The following is a 23,364-nucleotide window of genomic DNA, read 5'->3' on the forward strand; positions in this document are numbered from 1 at the left end:
AATGTTCTGTATGTATACTTACGTCTTTTATATGAAGCATGACGCCTGTCTCACTAGAGACTACTGGGGCAGGCAACATACATGCTTAATAGTAAAAAAATTAAAAACGAGAGGAAAAAATATCTACGCAGAAATGATTTTTTTCTTATATTCTATACAATGCTCCTGAATGTGTTCTTTCCGACGTGTTTACTTTAAGTGCTTAGATCTTGTCGTGCACTTCCAAGGATGCTTCATGACATTTTCGTTCTTTTTTTCGGATTTGATACTTCTTGCCATTTGTCTTATACCTGCACTTCACAAATACAGAAGTGTGAAAGGGCTGAAGTTTAAATACTTGTATTGTAAAGCAAAATTGGCCATGCCTATGCGCTTTGTGTCATTTTGGGGGTAGTTAGTGAAGAAGCCTTTGCGACGCTGAAGTAACTCAGAGACGCTGGCGCAACGGTAGCTCTAAATGATGTCCGTAAACACCTGGCCGTTTGCGTATTGAAGCAGGTATGAGGGGTATGAGAAGCAGGTATGAACAGTGAACAGAGGACTTGCATGTCATCAGGCATTACATGTCAGTACGAGAATACTATTTCAAGCGGCCAGCATTCAAGGAAGTCTTCTCCATAATGAATAGAGTCCACATGACATTTTTCCATACGTTTAGCCTAGCTTCAGGGAATGCTTAAAACTGCGGTTAGCTTTTTAAAGCTATGATACGCAACGGAGAAGTTCTCTTAGGTGATATTGTAATTACAGTTTAGTAATCCTTGCAGCATGCTCACCACTTATGTAAAGTGCCACGTTACTTAAAGGTAAACGACACCATTTGAGCACATTTTACTCCCCTTTTGTTGAAAATATATACTGTGCAGGGCAAACGCCCCCCGAGAACAGCAATTTCAATTTAGAAGACATACAAGAAAAGGACCACACAATAGAGAACGCTGAAAAAGTAAGTACAGTGATGCTCTTCTAAAGCACGTTTAAAGGGCACACCAAAACATGCATAAGCAGCGCAAGTAGAGAAATTCTTCAGTGGTGGTTTAGTCACTAGGAACACTTGTATGCCTGTGTATAAACTGGGCGACATGGAACGCAAGAAAGGTCTTTAGCGATCGTTTATTAGTGAGTTTGCTTCTTGCATAGGCATACAGCACGCTATCTACCCCACGAGTGTTATTTTTATATGCTCAGGTTTCACTTTTTGAAGCTTTAATTTTAGAGGCTTTTGTTACGCTTTGAGTGTTCCTTTAAAGATAACAGAACCCGCGGAAAAATCACCGTCCCGAAGCATTCTATGTAGATATATTACGCCATTCAATGTTACCGGTTATGGCTTTATATGAATTACGCATTTAGGACTCCTTTATTCGCCTACCGCAAAATCGTTATGAACTAATTAGGCTGTGTATATCTAACTAGATAATGACGCTAGCATTGGGGCGAAATTGCGCGGAGTAAAAACTGGCGGCCAATTTAGCTTCAGCTGACGATTCACCTGCTGCACTCCATGGAAGTGTTTATGGAACCAGAGGATAAATGAATTAGGTAAAATTCAGTTGCATTAAATAAAAATATTCCTACTTAAAACTGGACGTCACTGCGTCCCGACAGCAGAATACTTCTGACTTTTCAAAACTATGATATGAACAAAGGCCTGCGCAGGGTTCTCCATTAGGGGCATCCCTGTTTCGGTGTAGCAACTGTCCCCCCTTCCCCACAAATTGGTCGAGTTCGCAAGTGATGCGAAAATGAAAATTAAGCGATGACGTGCTTCTCAGAGCGGTCTGCTTTTGGTCCCAGCATTTCGGGGGTAAAGGCGCAAAGTAAACAGCTTTTGCAATGCAACATGATGGGTCCTCGGTTCAAAATAAAGCAAAAAAAACCTGCAGGGCCGTCATGCTGCACATTCGGCAATGACGAGACAGGTCCCCCTCAGAAAATGTGGATGAATAGATGTATGCTAAGAGCGCCCCTTTGTAACGAGGCAGTGACGTGCGCCACCAGGCTTGATTTAAGAAAAAAAGACTCCTTTTTGAAGTTGACTTACTGCCTAGTGTACTTCGAATAATTCGACCTGACTACAGAAAAAAGAGCTTAAATTCACAGCCCAGCTGTCTGTACCTAGCGGCAGAATGACTTATCTTTCCCTTTCCCAGCATTTATTTTTGTCCTTTCTCTCTCTCTACTTTCTTGCCACCAATATTCAAGCTGTGTGTTACTTATTTCTACCACGGTCGTGTTTAGATTGCCATTGTTATATCTAAAACGAAAAGCTTCATATAGGTTTGTGCCCTCCTGAGATGGTTAGGGTAGACGGCCGCCCCCCTTTGCCAACCCCCTAAGCGCACCCGTGCTTGCAGGAATTAGCGAGAACGCCGAAATACCCTCTTCGAAATGTGGAACTTCGTTTGAAAGTCTAGTGTTTATTTATCTTAGTATTCATGATAACAATATCTAGAAAAAGAGTGACTGCATTTACATTCAACCTATTTGACACACCTATTTTGACACACTGCAGAGCAAGAACCCACGGACGGAACACAAACCATGACGACGAGCTCTGAACTTGCAGCTTTATGTCGCCAAAATTATGTACCAACAAGCCCAACTCGCCACTTTAACCTATTTGCTCAGACGCGCATTTTTATATGCCTCCCCCCCCCCAACCCTCCTCGTTAACTTTGATCGAGGGATACATATATACAGGGACGTCCAATTTCTAGAAATTGCAGCGGTACTTTTAGCGGTCATTTTCATTATAATGGATAACTAAAAGTTGTCGATTACGATTACACATGGACGGAAAACGTTTAAGCAATTTGAACGTGTTTAAGCGATATATACTAGAGCAAGCAAAACTTGGTGTCCAAGAAAAGAAGAAAATCACACCGACGAATAGATGCAGCTTTCGAAAAAGTAGCCTATACTCTTGTGAACGCTACAACAATGGTGATGTAAATCAAGCTTTAACACGAACAGGTAAATTATTCAACTTTTTTGTGTTTGTGAAGTAACCGTTTCTTTGCCGTAGCTGGAACCTGGTAGTTTCAGGAAAGGCGAAGCTTTTTCTGCGTATCGCAGAAGAACAACGACAAGTGTCTTAGTGTTCTCACTTGGATCGTGGCAATATTTTTGCACATTTCTTTTCGCTAGTTTACTGTTTCCATTCCATATATTTATTGACCCATTCTGATGTAGACTAGACACTATCACAAAACATAACAGAGCAATGATCTCATAAATGTCGAAAAATATTGCGGAATAAAAAAATGACGCTCGTGCTGTTCCCGACTCCTCGGGACGCCGGCGCCGATGGTCAATTTTCGCGCTTGATGAGGCATTTAAGGATTTCGCCTTAATAAGTTGTTTACGTACTTTATTCTTTGCACAGCCCCAGCTTGTATTGCACTTTTCATTTCGAAAGTGATTCAGCTTCTATATCACAAACACTGAAGGACTTACATTTGTAAGGAAAGATGTTGCATAAATTGAATGAAGTTACGAAAAAACCGTTTTCCTGATCATACAAATGACTCGTTGTTAAATTGAAGTCAGTAATTTATGTTAGTGCACATAGCTATGAACCTCAGAGTATTGGTGGATTATGCACTGATGCTCATACTAGACTGTGTGTTACAAACCTCAGAGGATTGCGCTGTAATGAAATTATGATCATACTAGCTCACCGTGTTCGATTTTCAGCTAGTGTGATAGCCTGCTGATGATGTAGAGAACTTCGAAAAATACCTGAGAACCAAATACTGTGCGCTGTTGATAGATATAGTGGGCTAACATTTTGCTACCGTCATGTGCCTCTTATAACCCACTGGTAGTTTTGGAAAGTCACTATTTTTATTGAGCAAAAAATTCGATATTAGGTGCAGTAGCAGGAAAGAACACATACGTTTCAATATGCAAGCTCACGAGTCTAGCGCTGATGTCTTACTAGATGAGCACAGTATAAACTTCAGTTGGAAAACGAGAGTTGACCAAACGCTTACGTGTCTTTCCGAAGCGTGAATCGTAGGAGTTTCTTTGATATTTATGCAGTTGCTTCGGGAGAGCAGTCTCCTGCTCAAGTGGGCCCCGGTCGACCCTTACAAATACCTGAGCGTCAAATGCCTATATTCGACGTCATTCGCTCCTTCAATAAAGAAAATATACCGGCAAGTCTATTTTCGAATCCTGTTTCAGGTAAGTGTTTTCACTTCAGGTATAATGCGGAGCAGCAATGAAAAGTAACTTTCTTCATTCATATATATTCTATATTGATATGTTCTTTCACGTAGAACTGCTGGTCTCGCAGTTCTTTCTCGTCAAAGCAGCGATGCAAAATGTGCAGAAGCTACATCTAAATTTACTGGCTATATTTTGCGACTTCAAATAAAAAACGGGTTGCACAACATTCTTCAGGCATTGGCAGGTAATAACCTTAAAAACGCCTTGCTGCTGCTTCATTTTAGCAATTGCTTAGCGCTACAGTATTGCAGCCATCCACCGTCACTTGGGAAAGTTGAAAAGTCAAACTATAAACAGATACAAAACATCACATGAATCAGCTTTACAAAGTTTAGGCACACCGTGGTACTGTTACCCACAAAAATAAGCCGGGTGCGTAACTACTGAAGCAACCACTTAGTGTACCTGCAGAACAAAAATGGAACTCAAATGGCACATGAAAATATTGTCATGTTTTTTTTCGTTATATGCTGCCATGCAACAAATTACACTGGCATCTTATATTTTCGTGACAGAAAACTGACACATACCTCACCCAGCAAGTAAATTAAAGATTGATTTTATTATTACAATTTGTTTTGAAGAATACGAAACAGGAAGCGGCCACATCAATGACTTGTTTTGTTTATTCCGCACCACAAAGTGTGGTCCAGGAATCACTGAGAGAATTTTGAGTCTGTGCAAAGTGAGTGAGGACAATTGCAATGAGCCTTGGTACTTTACAAGAATGCACTAAGACTAAGAAGCTTCACATAATGAGCGCGTGTTCATTTAGGAGAGCTCTACAGCTGGCGAGCCGGCTGATAATCGTCACCACTGACCTTTTAGGTAAAATGGCTGATTGGGCGAGTTCGCTATTCATGATACTTAACAATACGAGCTCGCAACTTAAACAGGGGCTTCGGGGACATTTAGTATTCTGCAATCATCCTGCGCTCAAATAGACAGCCCGCGTACAGTTGGTTCTTAGAGAACCCCAGCCCAGTTGCACTTCGCAGGAGATCCCTCACTTGTTTTGTCACATTATTATATCGACCCCCGGTGTTTCTATTGACTGCCAGAGAAGGGTGGCTACCCAGGCGCAGTACCTGGCGCATACCGTTTATATTAATACACTAAGCCCTAGCCCCCAGTCCCCAGCAGCTGCAAAGCAGCTGACCAAAGCGGCGGAGAGACAATTGACTCAGCGGGGGTTGCTCAGGATTTCTGGGTGCGGACAGGCGTCCACTTTAATGTGAACCTGGCAACCTTTAACGCTAGAACGTTATACAGTGAGGTGAGTCTAGCTGTGCTGTTCGACGAACTAGAGGTTGTTAAATAAGATGTAATTTGGCTCAGGGAGGTTATTGAACACGTGAAGCCTAGGCAGTGCTAAAGAACAGGCACGTCCTATGCTTTCGTGGCTTAGTGGATAGAAGTGATCTAGGTGCGTTTCCTTGTCAATAAGAATACCGCTGGTGACATAAAAGAAAACTGCAGCAGAAATGAGAAGTTTAAGCTTAATAAGTAAGTACAAACTGAAGGTGTTAGAGGCCTACATGCCTACTTATATTCATGACGACCAATCAGTCGAAGCTTCTATGAAGACGTGGGATCGGCAATGATTAAAATATAAATACAGTGACAGGAGACTTCAATGTGAAGGTAAGCAAGGAGGAGGGGAATACTAGGCAGTTGGGGAATATGGCATTGGTTTTAAGAATAGCAGAGGGCAGTTATTGGTAGAGTTCGCAGAGTGCAATAATTTACGGATCTTGAATACATTCTGCCGAAGACGAGCGAACGGGAAGCGTACATAGAGCAGCCCTTGTGGCAAGACTACGAATGGGATAGGCTGCATACTGTGCGTGCAGGATGTGGAGATGCTCGGAAAGGTGTGATGTAGAGACCATAAGATGGTGAGATCTCAAATTCACCTAGATCAAAGGATGGAATAGAACGAACTGCTACGGAAGAAGCGCATCAATGAGTAATTGCTATGACCAAAAGTATAATAATTAAGGATCTCGCTGCAGAATCAATATTGGGGTCTTACCGGAAAAGCCAACTCAGCGTTCATGCAAAGCACGATACTCCTACCAGCATCATTTTAAGGTGTGCAACAGAAGTTGGAGGTCCAGTCGCTAAACAGGGCACGGGCCAATCCCGCCAAGAGAGAAGCCAAAGGATGAAAACCTCTAATCCAACAGACAGAATAGAACAGGCACACATTTCAAAGTTCAAAGCACAGGCGTAAGGCAAGCGGCATAGGACGTTATATTATGAAAAATTGAACCCGCTTTTGACAAGGACGAAGTCCAAATGCGGTGAGAAGGAGACTAGACACAGCCGAAAATCGGATGTATGCATTAGTAGACAAGTAAGGTAATGTTACGACCAAACTGTATGCGATGGTTAAAATATCAGATGAGCTCTAACATCTCTTAAGTAGCCGAGACAAGCAGGATTATAATGGAAGTAGTTGCAGTCCAGAGAATTCACGCATACCGCCAGTACGACAGCGGAAGCAAAACAAAGCCATGGAGGGAATGGGAAGAAGCAGAGCAACTGGCGAAATCTTCTGCTGGCGAGGATATTCGGACAATTAATTAGGTGGTATGCACAGAACCTAACCAAATGCACAGAACCTAACGAATTTTTATATATAGCCTTCATAAATTACCAGAAATCATTTTCTTCGGTCAAAGCCTCAGCAGCCATGCAGGCATTATCGAATCAGCGTGTAGACGAAGTGTACATAAAGATACCACAAGAAAAAATTGCCCCCACCTCCCCGAAGGGAATCGTGAGGAAATGCGAATGCATTTCTTGCGCCGAGAGTACACGGCGTAGTAATTTTATTGGCGTAAAGCTGGACACATCGACGCGCTCAAGTGTATCCCTTTTCGGCGCCTCTTTCAACGAATGCTTCCTACGTGCGTTCGTAATCACCTCAGGGTTGTTGCCACCGCCTTCAATGCAGCACAAACACGTTTAGAACGCGCTGTTTTCAGGCTGTGCCAAGGCAGCACAAACGCTACAAACGCGTTTCATGCGCACTGCATTAAGGCGGTGGCGCAGGGAGGAGAGAGAGCGAACGTCGGAGAAGGAGCGGCGAAGCACTGCACCTGCCCTCTCCACACACGCGGGAGCTCCGCCGAGCCAATGCCACCTAGAAAAAAAATTGCGCTGGCCGAGCTCCCGCGATGCGAGCGCCCTCACACGCCAGAGCGCGCTCCTCCTCTCCACTCACTCTCCGCTACTCCACCCGCACCACCTGCTCCGGTTGCTAGGGGCGAGGATAAGCGCGCGCGCCCGCAGCCGTTGCTATGGGAAAGGGAGTGAGGGCGGAGAGGCGCGCGGACAACGACGGATGCCTTACATAGCCCGACTAAGAAATGCATTCGCATTTAATAAACAGTGGCGCCACAGCGGCATCACTAATCATTGTTGGGGTTCTACGTCCCAAAACCACGATATGATTATTAGGGACGCCGGATTGGAGGGATCCGGAAATTTTCACCATCTGGTGTTCTGTAACGTGCACCTAATGTAAGTACACGGGCTGCATTCCGCCTCCATCGAAATGCGATGGAGGCGGAATAGCCCTTCATAAAAAAGCCATGAAAAATCCGATAGAGAGGGAGTAAACCAGGAAATACGATTTTTCTAATGCCATTCATCGAGAGTTCACATAAGGCTTTCCGAGCCCGGGCTTGACAACAACTGGCGATACGAGTCGATGGAAAACTGAATAACTCGCTATTCGTCGTTGACATTCATGCTGAGTAACTAAGGCCACGAATTGTAAGGCATGAATAGATTAATAGCGCAGACAGAGTAGAACAGTGGGGCTAAAATTATTATGCAGAAAACTAAGCCTATTTCCCGCTGTCTCAGAAGCGAACAACGATTTGCCATAGGCGGCAACGGACTGGAAGTGGCAAAACATTTCGTCTCTTTTGGGCAGGTAATGACCGCAGAGCCCTACCATGAGACTGCAGTAACTATAAATAATAAGTATGGGGTGGATAGCATCTTGCAGGTATTTTCGCAATATGAATGGTAGATTAAGAGTAAGCCTCAATGGAAAATATATAACAGGTGCATCTTACTGGTACTTACCTACGGGGCAGAAACTGGGGTTTACGAAAAGCGTTCAACCTAAATTGAGGGCGACGCTGCGAGCCATGAAAATGACAATGATATGTCTTGCATTAAAAGACAAAAAGAGAGGAGAATGGATCAGGAAAGAAACGCGTTTTATGGACATCTTACTCGAAATGCTGAAAAAATGGGCATGGGTAGTTCATGCAGCGAGGAGAGATAAACACTGGTCATTGAGAGTAGCAGACAATATTTCAAAAGAAGGCCAGCGTGCATGGGGGGGACAAGAGGTTAGGTAAGTACATCAGAATAAGAAGTTTGGGGGCACAATGGGGCCACAGCAAGCACAACGCTGATGTAATTGGAGAGGCACGGCAGCGGCCTTTGTCCTCCGAAGGGTTTAATCAAGTTGATGGTGATGCTGATGATGAAAAGAGCCTAAGTGCGACGCTCTGCTTTTCTATTTGAGTCAATGTCTCGTAATTGACACAGAACTGACAAATGTTTGGCGTATGGGACGTGCATTTTCGACCAGATTTCTATATTGAACCCTTCGTCCTTACAAATATACTGAATAACACTTAACAACGATTGTGTTGTCAGTTAGCGCGTTCAGTGCATCGCTGTGCCGGTTGTCCCTCTTGTAAGTACAAACGTTGTTCATTTACCACCGCAAGACGACACATCTGCAAGCGTCTGTTATGTAGGCAAAGTATTACCCTAAAATATGGGAATGATTTGACACTGCTGTTTGGCATAGTGTGTTACACAGATTCCACAAGTTTCTCGGTTTCACTTTTGTAGCACGTGTAAATTTCGTTAGACTATTGCATCATTTTTCACTTTTTGTGGACGCCGAATATCAGAAAACGTGCTTGTATCTAAACATTTTTTCAAATTATTTTTGTAGATGGCTTGGAAAACATGGTATGTATTAAGAAATTACACTTATTCCTCGTGTTAACCGAATTTACAAATACATCTGGCGAAAAAAATTCTTAAATTGTTGAAACAAATCATTCTGAGCTCGGTAATGTTCGTATGTGGATAGTGTCTGCATGAGGTAGTCGTTTCACTTACGTTCATATAATGAAACCATTTATGCAGTAGGCTAGGGTCTGTGTACTTTTACAGACCTGCAACCGTTGCGTCGATGCTTTCATTAAAATAGGAGTTCATAAATATAGCGCAAAGCGATTACCTCTTGAATTCTACATTCGCAGTGAAAAGTAGATGTTTTAGTATTTCTGAAGACGTTCGAAATGATTTTGAAAGACGTCAATATTTGGTGTGAATACTCTGTACCCTGTACAAAACACATTACAAAATACTCTTTACAAAACACATTACGGTAAGGATGATGAAACGAAAACACTTAGGACCAACAGATACAAATACGCCTTGAGGTAAAAGCTGTATAAACATGAATAAGGTTGTTGAGGCAGGATGGTTTACATATTAAACATTCATTCAAGTTTAAGCGTGAGTAACCTAAAGTCTCGATGCCTTAAATTTGGTGTACCGTATGTCAAATTGGACTGGAATGAGACATCATGGATGATGTGTTATCAAACCTGTACCGTGATTTTAAAGGCTTGCTTGTCGACCACACTTCAAAGAAGGATGTTCGGAAAAGTGACTTGCCATATGCTATATTCAGTCTTCATAGCCCTCTACTGCCCTTTCTGTCTATTCACACCTTTGCGCATATGCGTTCTCTTCACCTACTCTCTTAACTTCAAGGTGGGTGGTTAGTGAGCAAAGCGTACATAAACAAGCTGCTGAGCAAGGCATGCTGTCTTGACGAAGACAAGTCCACTGGTCGAAACATTGGCTCCAGCTACGTTCCCAATTAAACAATTTCTCATCGCTTCAAGCCTCCCTTTTTCCACCCTCTACCATGTTGCCTGAATACCTATTCTCATTTATAATGGGTAAGTATTTCGCGCATTCTACAGCGGCTCTTTTAGGTAGCTGTGCAACCATGGTGTACTTGCTCATAATAAAGTACCCCACAATGAATTCTAACAACCACCTGCTTAGTGTTTCTCTCATCAATCTTTTCTGTCATCAACAATTAGAGTTCGTTTTATCGCGGTTTACTGTATTGTATATTTTCGAGCTCGAAAGGAGCAACTTGGCATGTGCTTTATGTGTTTATTTTCTAACGTACGTTAATTATTGCGTCAGTCACGTAAGTGGAGTGCCACTAAGCATAGATTATATGTTCAAGCTAACACATGTTAGAAGTGTCAGAACATGCTCAACTCGGTCAGTCGGACCACTGCGTGCTTTTATATCTCTCACTTTTTCTACTTTTATTTTATTCATCTGCCCTGCTCTTTTGCCACACATTCACTTCACGCGATTTCGATTTACACTTGAATTTTATTATTCGCCCCAATCATAATTATTCAGAGGTGGTGAGTAAATGAGAATGTACATTTTAGGAATCTTAGAATAACAGAGACCTGAGCTAGTTGGTAAGTATTTATTTTAAAAAGACAGGGCGTGCAAACACGGACACATGAAATAAGTCAGGACACCACAAACGCCGACTAAACAACTGAAGAGACGCAGAACGGCTGAAAAGAAAGAAAGCACGAAAACTTAACTGCGCATGCCCATGCAACAGGCAAACATATCAATCCGGCACGCGTGGCGGTCTACGTGGAAGATAACTGTTAAGGCATTTCATTTCATCTTTATGCAAGTTAATCAACGGTTGGCTCACGCATGCGCTACCACTATTCTCGATATGTCATGCTTCAATCATCTCCACAACCTCTCCACACACCTCTTCTCCACTTTCCCTCTCCCCTTCCCCTGTCCACTTTCTCTCTCGCCTTCCCCCTCTCCCCTTCCCGCTTTCTCCTTCACCTCTCCACTTTCCCTCCCCCTCTCCCCTCCCCCTTTCTCCTTCACCTCTCCACTTTCCCTCTCCCCTCCCCCTCCCCCTCTCCCCTCCCCCTTTCCTCTCTTCCTCTGAAAAACGGGCTAGATATGCTGAAATTCTCTGCTGCGATACGCCGCGATGAGCTCGAGCGCATGCGCGTCCCCTCCCCCTCTCTCTCCTCCCCTACGCTGCCCCCCTCTCACCCGCCTGTCGACCGCGTTCCCCGCTCGCCCTGTGAGAATTAACGGCCAGGCTAGATGGAAGATACGACGCGCGTAGCGTCCCTCTTCGCGTTCCACGACGCGAGGTCGGTAGCATGCCCAACGAACGCCAACGGAACGCGATCGTGCAAGTGCTCCGGCTTCGCATCGCCTCATGGTCCCCTTTAGCGGGAGATGGTGTAATTTTTTACAACCTTCGAGTGCTTCGACGAAACATTTAACAGCGGTTTCGAAGATCTAGGAGAATACTGCCAGCACACGTGGTTCTTCTGGAACGTTAAGGAAATGTCTAGAAATTGTATTCCATTATTCTGAGGCACCTCTTTAGTAAAGCTCAGCCCACCTCCATTTAATTCAAATTTTTCGCTCACGGATGTTACCACCTTTTGAATGTCCTCGCCACTACAAAAGATCAAGTAATCGTCCACATACCGAAAAACCTTAATAACCGAATTACCTAAGGCGCCTTCCGAAAGATTGTCAATCTTGTTAAGGTATATATCACTAAGAACCGGAGCAACCTTAGAACCAATACATATCCCTGATTTCTGCACATAAACGCCATCCTTCCAACCTACAAGCGTCGACTTTTAATACATGGAAAGGATTTCTAGAAATGCCCCGGTAGAAACACCACATTTATCGGTGAAAACCGTCTGGTGCGCTTGTTCGTTAATACATTCATTAACACAATTTAACAAGTCCTCATGCGGCAAAGAATAATACAGGTCTTCAATATCCATACTAAAAGCTTTACAATAGCCGGGGTTCTCCTCTGAGAGGAACTGAACTAGCGCCTGAGAATTACGCATACGAAAAGGGTCTGAAAACCTCAAAGAGGCTAAGCAGTTCTGCAAATAACCAGATACAGCGACTTGCCAGGTGCCTTGCTCTGAAACGATTGCTCGAAATAGGATCTCGTGCTTATGTGTTTTGGCTGAAAAAAAAACAATTCTAAAGTAAGTGATTTAGCGTTCTTGACATTACAAGCTATTCTCTCCAGATTATGTCTTAACAAAAGGTCGACAGCACGTTGCCTAACTACCAATGGCTTAAGTTTTACCGTCCTAAAATTCTTTTCTAAGGCTGTTAATGCTTTTTCTGAGAACAAACTGTCCGGCATAATTACAAAATACCCTTCCTTATCTGAAATTACTGGCCTCAGTTTCTTCTCGACAGAGGAATCAACCAAAGGCCGGATAGGATCAGAACACTTGAGATGCATATTAGAGCCCTTGATGCTAGCAACACAGTCTGAAATGCAGTGGGAACCATCTTCTTCAGGAAGAAGTCTTCTTCAGGAGCAATGTTTATCGTGGAATGAACCAGACCATCCGAAATCAATATGTCGCGCTGTTCTATCAGGCGATTTACACATCAATGACTTAAATTCTGTCTGGGATACAAGCGCTGTATTTTTTAAGTGCGGAGCACTTTAGGAGCCCGGGCTGCTGTATCTGTCGTATGCTGTCATCCCTTGGCGTAACGCAGGCAAAACCACATATAGCATAGCCATCTGTAGCATATTGAGCACGCGCTCACGCCAGAAGTCTTCTTCCTCTTGTTCGTCGAGCGCCTTGATGATGATATTAAGTGCGGAGCACTTTAGGGACCCGCGTTGTCGTATGCTGTCGTAGCTTGGCGTAACGCAGGCATAACCACGTGTAAAATAGAAAAAAAAAGAGGAAACAAGCGAGGAATTGAAAGAGAGAGAAAGGAAGACAAAAAAGGAAGAAATGTAGAAATAAATAGAAATAAAGTAAGAAAAAAACTACAAGAGAGAAAAAGAAAGAGAGGAGGAAGAAAATCACTGCTTCGCCACAACAGTGAAGCAATGAATGCGGCTGGAACAACGCGAAGAACGGCAAGCAGGTGGAAACTTGCAGCCCGCTGCTCAAGCACAGAGAACGCATGAAAAGGACACACACAGCACGAGCGCCAACTAAGAACTGTCACAGATCGATATTTCAAGCGCGCTGCCGAAACACGAAGAAGGACGCACGAAATAAACGCACAGGTATACAAAGGACGAACCCGAAATATCAAGTGTCACAGTTGTTACTTCTTCGTCTCTAAGCAGCTCGCTTCTCAAGGAAACGCGACCGCTGGAGCGCGCGAAGTGACCTTCGCACGCTCTGTAACTTCAACATTGCGGTGAAAGCACAAGACGTAATAACCGCCCCCATTACGGGATAAGCGCGAGCGCACGGGCGACCACGCCCTGTAGGGCAAAGTGCAGCTGGTAGAGGTAGCAGGCGCGCGCGTGTCGCGGCGAGCGGGGCACGCCTTTCGCGTCCATCCCGCCCCTCGCTAGTAATCAAGAGAACACGCTGAATCGCTTCGGAGATCCGCGTGCCGCCAGCGGTAAATGGTCTATATAAATAGTTCGCCGTTACTATGCTGAAGGACGTACTGTCCGTGGCCGAGTCGTTTAACGCCGCGCGCTACGGAGCGAAGTTTCGAACGCCGCGCGCTGCGGAGCGCCACACGTTCGAAACCGAGCTTCACAATGAAATTTTTTTCATTAATTTCTCGTTGTGGCTACACACACACACACACACACACACACACACACACACACACATATATATATATATATATATATATATATATATGATATATATATATATATATATATATATATATGTATATATATGAACACTCCAACCACAGCAGTTGTGGGAGATTCACAAACAAAGTATATACATCAATACTTCGACCCCCTCTGCAATGGCGCACCAGCCTTCATCTCGCAGAGTGGTGCTACAATCGGTGATGTGCGTGACCTGCTGGACTTAGTACCCCGCTCAGCGTCCTGTCTTATTCTTCACGTTGGGACGACCGATGTGGCTTCAAGTTCGGGACACGAGGCGTTTGCGAAATACCGCGATCTACTGGAAAGCATTGCGAAGGACCGCCCAGAAATTCGGCGAATTTACGCCACATTGATACTGCCTAGAAGTGGAAACCGTCGACAAAGGAACCGTAACCTGACATTCGTCCGACGCTTGCAACAAGGAAGCATCCGTCTTCAATGACATGCTTCGAAATTTTTGCCGCTACTCCCGGCTAGTTCGCTACCTCGATCATGAAATCGAGTGGTTACCGCCCGCACGCGTCCTCGCAGCAGACGGGCTTCATTTGAGCTTTGAGGGTGTGTCGTTGCTTGCAAGTCACATCCGCCATCTATGCTCAGAAGACCAGCGGATGCGACATCAACTGCCTGGTGCGATTCATCACGAATGACGCTCCGCATCGAGTAGGTCGAGCATGGCAACCTCAGCACGTAGTCATCCTACAGCACAGCCTAACTCAAGAAACAACACCTCACCGACAGCATCCCGCACCCTAACGAGTAAGCCTTCCGTAAGACAGAACGTCGTCTCAAAACCATCGCGTGCCCCCATGAACAAGTCGCAACCTACACAGCCTACGTCTAGCCTTTCGCCGCCTGCGGTCGTTGCGTCACTTTCGCCGTCTCAACCACGGTACGGACTCCGGAACAGGGGCACAACCACGAGAGGAACGAAGTGACTACCACAACGCCAGCTGGGTGAGAGTACTTTGTCTAACGGCTCAATGAACTTTTTAAGGACAAGGAAGGTTATAGAAAAACGGACTCGTTGTGAATCGCACATTTCTATGCTTAGAACGTATGTCGCGGCAACAAGTGCTCCTAAAGGTTTGCAACTAAAGCTGCAGCCGGCCACATCGCAGGTGTCCAACAAAACTTGTCAAGGTGGAATAATACCTTAAATCGGGCGTCTGTTGAACTAACCAGCATACTTATTAGCCATTATGAATCATCAGAAAAAGGCCTGCGCAATCAGGAAAAACAGCTTGTGCAATCTTCTCAGTTTACGACTGAAGAATTAAAAAATCTCGAATTATACCGGTCACAGAAGTTAGCCGAGCTGGATGCTAAAAAGTCGAAGAAGATCGCCCGTGACAACATACGTAAAAAGGAATGCTCACTGCGAGCAGCATTTCAACTACAGCTAATAATGCGCCGGCCGAGCTGGAAAGCAAATCTTCGGGACAGGATAACATTGTAAATCTGTCATGCTACGATCTATCAATTGATGAACGTAGTGTCTTATCTCGAGGACTTAATTTTTGCCCTGCAACTGGAGGCTATAGTGAATTTCAGTTGGTGAAGGATCTTCACAATTTCGAACGTAGTATGCGCCTCCGTGAATATTTTCATGATCGGTCCTCGGCTCATAATACCAATAGCTCATCATTGCCATCTTATAAGCATTGGACGCCACCCTCCCAAAGAGATAAATGTCTGGACCTATATATCAGAGCTGTGCAACGCGATGTCATGCAGGCATATAAAGAACGTACACCATTGCACCGCAACCTCACTGGCAGGGAGCAAAAAGCAATTGAATCCCTCGCTAGTCGAAATGACATAATTATTAAACCTGCCGATAAAGGAGGCGCCATTGTTGTGATGGACAGGAGCACTTATATCAGCGAAGGCCAGAGGCAGCTCAGTGATGCATCATATTACAAGCGACAAGATCATGACCCAACAAACGAGTTCGAAGCTGTTGTCCGTGATACTCTGACTGCCCTCTTTCATGATAAAGAAATTAGCTACAGTACTCTAAAATCTTTAATACCGTTAAGCCCAGTAGCTGGCAGGTTTTTACCTTCTTCCCAAAATTCATAAGAAAGGTAATCCCGGTAGACCAATAATTTCTGGAATTGGAACAGTGACTGAGAACCTTTCCCGTTATGTAGATAGCCTCATTAACACCATTCCGTCCAGATTTTGTTCTTACATTAAAGATACGAATCACTTTCTAACCGATATTCTTGACCTAGAGGTTCCTCAAAATTCGTTTCTCGTTACGTTAGATGTCACGTCACTATATACTAATATCCCTCACTCAGACGGCATCGAGGCAGTTATCTGCGCGTACAACGATTGCGACGCCGACAAACCAGTTTCCGCATCTACATTAGCTACGTTGCTCAAGCTCATTCTAGAACTTAATAATTTCGAATTTGATGGGACACATTATGTGCAAGTTAGCGGTACAGCTATGGGCACAAGAATCGGACCAAACTATGCAAATATATTTATGGGGCTCCTTGAAAACCAATTTCTTGCAAACCATGAATATAAGCCATTTTACTATAAGAGGTACATCGACGACATTTTCCTAATCTGGCACCACAGTGAATCGCAACTTCTTTCTTTCATAGCAGATTTTAACAACGCTCATCCAACGATTTCTTTTTCGTACTCGTATTCACCTGTGAACATAAGCTTCCTTGATGTCATGGTTACTCTACGTAATGGGAAGCTGATAACTAATCTTTACAGGAAACCCACGGATAGGCAGCAATATCTTCACTTTAGTAGTAGTCACGTGAAGCACAATAAAACTAGTATTCCCTACAGCCAAGCAGTCCGATATAAAAGAATATGCTCTGATAGCAGCGAATTTTCCCGCAACTGCAAACAACTTCGGAGCGCGCTCAAAAAACAGAGCTATCCGTCCAGCATAATCACAGACGCCATCAAACGCGCAGAAGAGCTCGATCGTTCAGATCTGCTGAGTGCTAACAAAAGATCCAAAGATAGTTCGCGGACTAACCTAATTTTGACACATGCGGCCTCAGCTCCAAATGTCAACCATATTTTAAAGAAACAATAAACATTTTAATACAGAGGGAGCGGCTCAAAGGAATCTTTACAGAACAACCACGCGTGGTTTACCGACGATCGCGGAACCTTCGTGATCTACTAACCTCATCTAAAACCACGTGTTTACCTCATGAAGGCTGTCATCCCTGCAACAAACCACGTTGCAAAGTGTGCGCGCACATGACGACATCTAAAACGGTTTCAAGCAGCTCCTCCAGCTTTTCATTAAAAATAAATGGTGACTACACATGTGACAGTACCAACGTTGTCTATCTTCTCGAGTGTTCAACATGTAAAGCTCAATACATAGGTCAAACAGAGACAAGCTTCAGAATTCGCTTTAATAATCATCGTGCACACGCCGTAAGCCTCCCCAATCTACCACTGTCGAAGCACGTCAGTACGCCTGGCCACGGTTTCGACAAAATTAGGGCCACCATTATTCAGTCCGGTTTCAAGACAAATCACGATAGGGAAGTGAGGGAATCCTTCTTAATCCACAAATTTAACACCATTCGTTCAGGCATCAATGAAAACGTAGGTAAGCTCACCTGTCTCGCACTCTAACAAAACGGCTTCTTAGATTAGTAAAATGTTTTAAAGTATGTATGTATTAGTCATTTCTGGTTTCTTTGCTTCAGAGCTCTTTTTACATGTCCTGCTGACCACACTGTGTCCCACGTGTGATGCACAAGGAAAATTTGAAACTTGTATGTTCATGTACCCATCGCATGTCAGTCATGTTAACACAATCTTTTTGACAGATTACCAGTTGTTTATCATTATTATTTTTTTCGACTTTCCTTGATGCTGTACCGATAGTTCAACACGTGAGCCCATAAAAGCGGCTGCATTGTAACAGACCTACTTACTCTGACGAAGGCCGTGCCACGGCCGAAACGTTAGTAAAGGCATTTTTTTCCTTTTCAAAACGTGCTACCTGCAAGTTCATTCAATATATATATATATATATATATATATATATATATATATATATATATATATATATATATATATGTCTTTAAGGCATACTACCGGCGTTTCGACTGCTACATCACAATATATGTATACATATAAGGGACGTGTTGGGAACGGCGTCGGCGACAGCAAAACCGGCCATGTGTATATATATATAAATAAATTGCAAGAGCGCTTATACATGAGTAAATGTAATAGCATCCAACATGATCATACATGGTAATGCATTCAAAATGGCTGTTTCTAGCATTGCTACGTTGGGTGTCTATATGTTACTTAAGAAAAACTTACGACTCGTATTTCATTAGTATCAGTGATAGTGCATCATGCCATTGCAATCACATCAATGCTCAACTTAAAGTTGCCAGCCGTACTGCTCACATAAGAAAAGGAAGATTGCGTAGTCATGTATTGCTTAATGCTCGCACATATTTTGTTCTCATCGCCCACATTTCTCTGTTTACTTCACTTTTCTGCATTCTCATGTCAGCTACGTAATCTTATCATGGGGTAATACTTATCAGCATTACCTCATGATGCGATGACGTATATATATTGAACATTTATTACGCATCTCATCATCCAAACATTAACATCATCGCATGGTGTTTTATCATTTTCGCTTGTGCGGACATATCTTGTGATTGTTCTGTGCCTCCGATGAGATCCGTTCGCATACTAAAGGCATGTTGATTGCTACATCACAATATAGGTATACATATAAGGGACATGTTGGCATCGGCGACGGCAAAAACCGGCCATTTCTGCCCATATAATTGCTATCGCAGTCAAAGAAAAAGCCTAAGAGAGACAAAGAAAGCCGCCAGCTCCGCGCTTCCTTCAGGCTTGACATCACTAGTTCGAAGTTGCCTTTTTGTTCCTATGGACCATAGTATAGGAATTATGGATTATACTACTCCGAACTTCCGTATTCATTCCTATGTGCTCATATTGAAGCCTTCCATATAGCGACCATGTATTTGCAACTAGTATTACATGTGAGTTATGGTCATTTTGTGGTTCAGATTTAGAAAAAAAATACTCACAGTGATATTTGCACCTGATTTTTAGCGTGTATGGGCTGTACTTTGATCTCAAGGAAGAACATGGGGATATTTTTCTGATTATAAACCCCCCAGGTGAGTACGCATAAGTACATCTTGTGTCTCGTAGGCATTATCTGAGTCTATTATTTTATTTTTTAAGTATTTTCTTATTTTCAACATGTTAGATGTCAAGGAATGGTATGGATAAAGGCAGATTAACTGCCTGACAATGGCCATACCACCCAAGCACTCTTTAACATGGTTTTGAACATATCAAGAAATTATACAATAAAAAGTGAAAGCAATATGAGAGAAAACATGGCATAGTACTATAAGCAACAGTTGACGTCACATAAAACAATGTAATCACAAATTATTTTTCTTTTTGATACGAAGGTCGTAAACCACATGGTGCTTGAGGGCTTGCTCATGCTATAAAGGCACATAGAACAACAAATATGACTTAACGACACGCTTAAACACAGATGTTGTCCTGGATTCATTCATATTTTTAGAACTTGTGTATGTTGATTTAGAAAGTAGGTATCGGGTATTTAAGTTGATTAGTTCCGTATTTGGTTTTACAAAGCGGAAGTTCAAAGTGGCTATATCTTAGATGATATTGCTCGCGTGTAGTTAGGAACATGTGTGAAGAAGAGTTGATTTATTTTTTCGTATTTCTCTCTGTATGTGTAGGAAGTCCGAGGTTTTAAAGCTGCCGACTTTTAATCTCACATATTTTGAGAAGAATGGTGCTGTGTGGTTAAGCCATCCAAGGTTTTCTATGTGTCGGACAGCTTGCTTTTGAAGGACTGTCAGCCTACATAAGTTTGTTTTACTTGTAGTGCCTCAGATTAGTAGGTCGCAGGTTCGGTCCCTGCCCAGGGCAAGTTATCTTTTCGTCCACTCTTCTTTCTTCACATTTACCTTACATTTACTACTAATATTATCCCCTATACTCTCCTTAGCATTATTGTCTCTAGTGCTCATTAATATTGTGTATAGCAAAGAAAAACGAGCCCTTAAAATTAACAGATTAGTATAGTAGGCAGTAATATAGTCGAGAATGTATCATCGAATAATACAGCTGACCTTTCAGTCAAGTGGAACGAGATGCCGGATTTTTTTTTAATGAACGTGCGCCAGTGTTTTACATCTAAACAAAATAGAATAATTCTTGATAAAAATTCAGACGAATCATGCAAGCGCTTCCTCGGCACTAAAAGCAGCTATGTACCCTAGAACACATTGACACTACCAGTAAGAATGGAATGAATTACAATTAAGATATTGTCATATGCCATCGTATCAGCAATCCGCGGGGGCATGCACACGCTTGGAGATGAAAGAAATGGACTTTTTCTGGCCTGTTTTTTTGGACAGACAAGGACTCCAGGCTGTCTTTGTTGTTTCGGCAATATATTTAGTGCAGTGTAGGCTGTTCATTGAAAGATCCTAATACACCTAATATTCGGTGCTTATGGCAAATCTGTGATGTTCACCGAGCATGAGAAGTCACAGCTTCACCGCAAGGGCGATGCAATGAATCCGCTAGAAAAACACTTGAATCTCACGCGAAGAACGGCAAGCACTTGGAAACATGCAGCGCACTGCTCAAGCACAAAGGACGCGCGAGAAGAACACACACAGGATGAGCACGGACTAACAACGTTCACAGCTTGACACTTAAGGCGCGCTGCTCAAACGCAAAGAAGGACGCACGAAACGAACGCACAGGTATACACAGGACGAGCGCGAACTAACAACTGTCGCAGTTGTTCTTTGTGTTCGAGCAGCACGCTCCTTTCGGAAACGCGGCCACTGCATCGAGCGAAGTGACGTTCGCGCACTCTGTAACTTCAAGGCAAACTTTTCGGTGAAAGCACAAGAAGTACAAACTGCCCACATCACGAAATTGGCGCGCTGCCGACCAGGCCCTCTCGAGCAATGTATAGAGGAGCGCGCTCATCGCAACGAGCGGGGCGACCACCTTTAAAGCGCGGCCTTCGCGCGGTCTCACTGGTAATGCAGAGAACACGCTGTAGTAACCCCGAGCTTTGCGTGCGCCGTGAGTGGTGTATATAAATAGCTCGCCGTTAGTACACTGAAGGACGTAGTACGCTGCCTGGCCGAGCCGTCGAACGGCGCGCGCTGCGGAGCGCCGGGACGCAGGTTCGTGTGCGCGCTTCGGAAAATATTTTTCTGAAATAGTTTTCTTGGTGGTATATATATATATATATATATATATATATATATATATATATATATATATATATACAGGATATAACGGTGACACCGACGCCGACGGCAAAAACCAGCCGAGAGTATCTAATTACAATCGTAATAACGTATAACGTATGTTGCCTGTTTTCCTGGTAAACCGGATCACTTTGAGCGTATCGGCCACTATACGCATACAAAGCATCTTGAGATATGCCGCAGTCGTGCAAGCGTCTCACCTCCTACCTAGATGGCAAGCTTTTCCCGCGACCCATGCGCGATTAGTGCTTCCTTGACGTACACGTATTGCTAAGGGTTCTAATTCTATGCACCGTGTCTGTGAACGAATGCGCACCGCACATTATTCTCTTGGAAAGTGATTCTGCAAAATTTAAGTTTGTATTTTAATACATAATAACGAAAGCGATCTGTTCTGGATAATATGTGTGTACATTTGTTCTATTTGCAGCTGAAGGCTTTAACTATGTTTCGTTGCAGGGGAGTCCCTCCCTTTTGGCGTAGAGAAAAAATACTCCATACTTTATGCAGATAAGTCATGCATGATATTGCTTGACGAGGGCAATGCCACTGGTTAGTTTCTGCATTTTTATGTATATCGCAATTAATACGGCGATTTCGGGATGCTATGTTGTGTTTCCTTACGTGAATAAATAGGGAGCTTGTTGAAGTAAAAATACAAATGCCACGCGTAATTGCATAATTTTTATTTCTTTTCACAGAAAGTAAGAAAACTGCCAGAATCAGAGAACAGTCCAATGGCACTGTGTGGAATCGAAACGGTAAGCATTTTCATTTTTGTGGAAGTATTACGTGGTGGCACAGTGTTGATGAACTTAAATAGTGTATTTCAAGACGACAGAAACCTGCCTTTCTGGGGTACGCGCTTGAGCAACTATAGCCATAGTTATAACATAAGAGTCTGTTAATGCTCGAACGAAAGTGACGTGACACCAAAAAAAAAAACCAATGCTCTGTTCTTAAAGAACAAATTTTGCTCAAGCGGCCGCATATTATAAACATATGCAAGAAATACGCATGATTGCATAACAGTCCCATAAAACCAAAAGCGTAAGAAATAAAGCTATGCTACAATTACGCCCCTCCTTCCTGAACTCCCCCTCGGACAAAAGTAAAGTCTGCTATTAATACTAGAATAGATATTACTACAATACATGAGAGAGCTGTGCTGGCGAGGAGGAAAAGAAAGAGGGGAGAGAATAAAGCGTAGCACAGAAAAAATGACAGAGAGAAAAAGAGAGAAAGAAATGCAGGAAGAAAAAGAAAGGGATACGGAGGAAACATCCACGAAAAAAGAGAAAGAAGTAGAGAGAGAGACAAAAACGCCAGGCCTGCTCAACTAGCGCAGTACAGTCACAGCGAAAGCTGAAAGAGCGGCATTTCTAGACCCCATTATAAACTCTCTTGTGGCTATTAATACAAGTACACTAGCAACGTACCTACTACGTCACAAATCATAATTTTTGTGAAGTTGGGAAGCACCCACCACGATATTATTCGTCATTCTGCGGAGAAGCGAGGTACCATCTGTAAGGCATCATGTGCACTTTGTTGGGGTGACCGTTGATAAGGATGCAGAAGTATGGCTGAGCCCTTCGTAATGGATTGGAAGCTTTAAAAGACCCACTAGTTACGTAATTTGCGTTGTGTGACGCCCGGTCGTTATTGAACTCTCCCACCACGCTTTATAACATACGTTAAAGAGAGAAAAGTTAAGAGAAAGGGAATTAACTTTATTGAGACCTTGAGGAAATTGATCATGGGAGCCTTATGGGCTTCCTTGGCAACCAATAGAAGTGCACTGCGAGGAACCCACTACGCCATAAATCACAATTTTTGTGAAGAAGGGAAGCAGCCATTATGCAATTTTTCGTCATTCTGCAGAGAACCGTGGTACCCGCTAAATACCTCTAAGACATTATTGGAAGAATTCAATAACGCTATCGTTGCGCGATTCGATATGTGTCACGCCTGGTT

The 23,364-nt window shown here is 43.3% G+C and overlaps 1 protein-coding gene across 1 annotated transcript in view; it reads left to right on the plus strand.

The window, feature by feature from the left end:
- Nucleotides 1-870: 870 nt before the first annotated feature.
- LOC119402100 (uncharacterized) overlaps nucleotides 871-23,364 on the plus strand; it is a 28,716-nt gene continuing 6,222 nt past the window's right edge. Inside the window, exons 1-6 of the mRNA XM_037669205.2 lie at nucleotides 871-946; nucleotides 4,048-4,191; nucleotides 9,233-9,249; nucleotides 19,154-19,221; nucleotides 21,847-21,939; nucleotides 22,089-22,148. Coding sequence (XP_037525133.2) covers nucleotides 9,233-9,249; nucleotides 19,154-19,221; nucleotides 21,847-21,939; nucleotides 22,089-22,148 — 238 coding nt within the window. The 5' untranslated portion in view covers nucleotides 871-946; nucleotides 4,048-4,191. The remainder of the gene's footprint in view (nucleotides 947-4,047; nucleotides 4,192-9,232; nucleotides 9,250-19,153; nucleotides 19,222-21,846; nucleotides 21,940-22,088; nucleotides 22,149-23,364) is intronic.

This window comes from Rhipicephalus sanguineus, chromosome 8 (genome assembly GCF_013339695.2).
Source record: "Rhipicephalus sanguineus isolate Rsan-2018 chromosome 8, BIME_Rsan_1.4, whole genome shotgun sequence".
Taxonomy (NCBI): domain Eukaryota; kingdom Metazoa; phylum Arthropoda; class Arachnida; order Ixodida; family Ixodidae; genus Rhipicephalus; species Rhipicephalus sanguineus.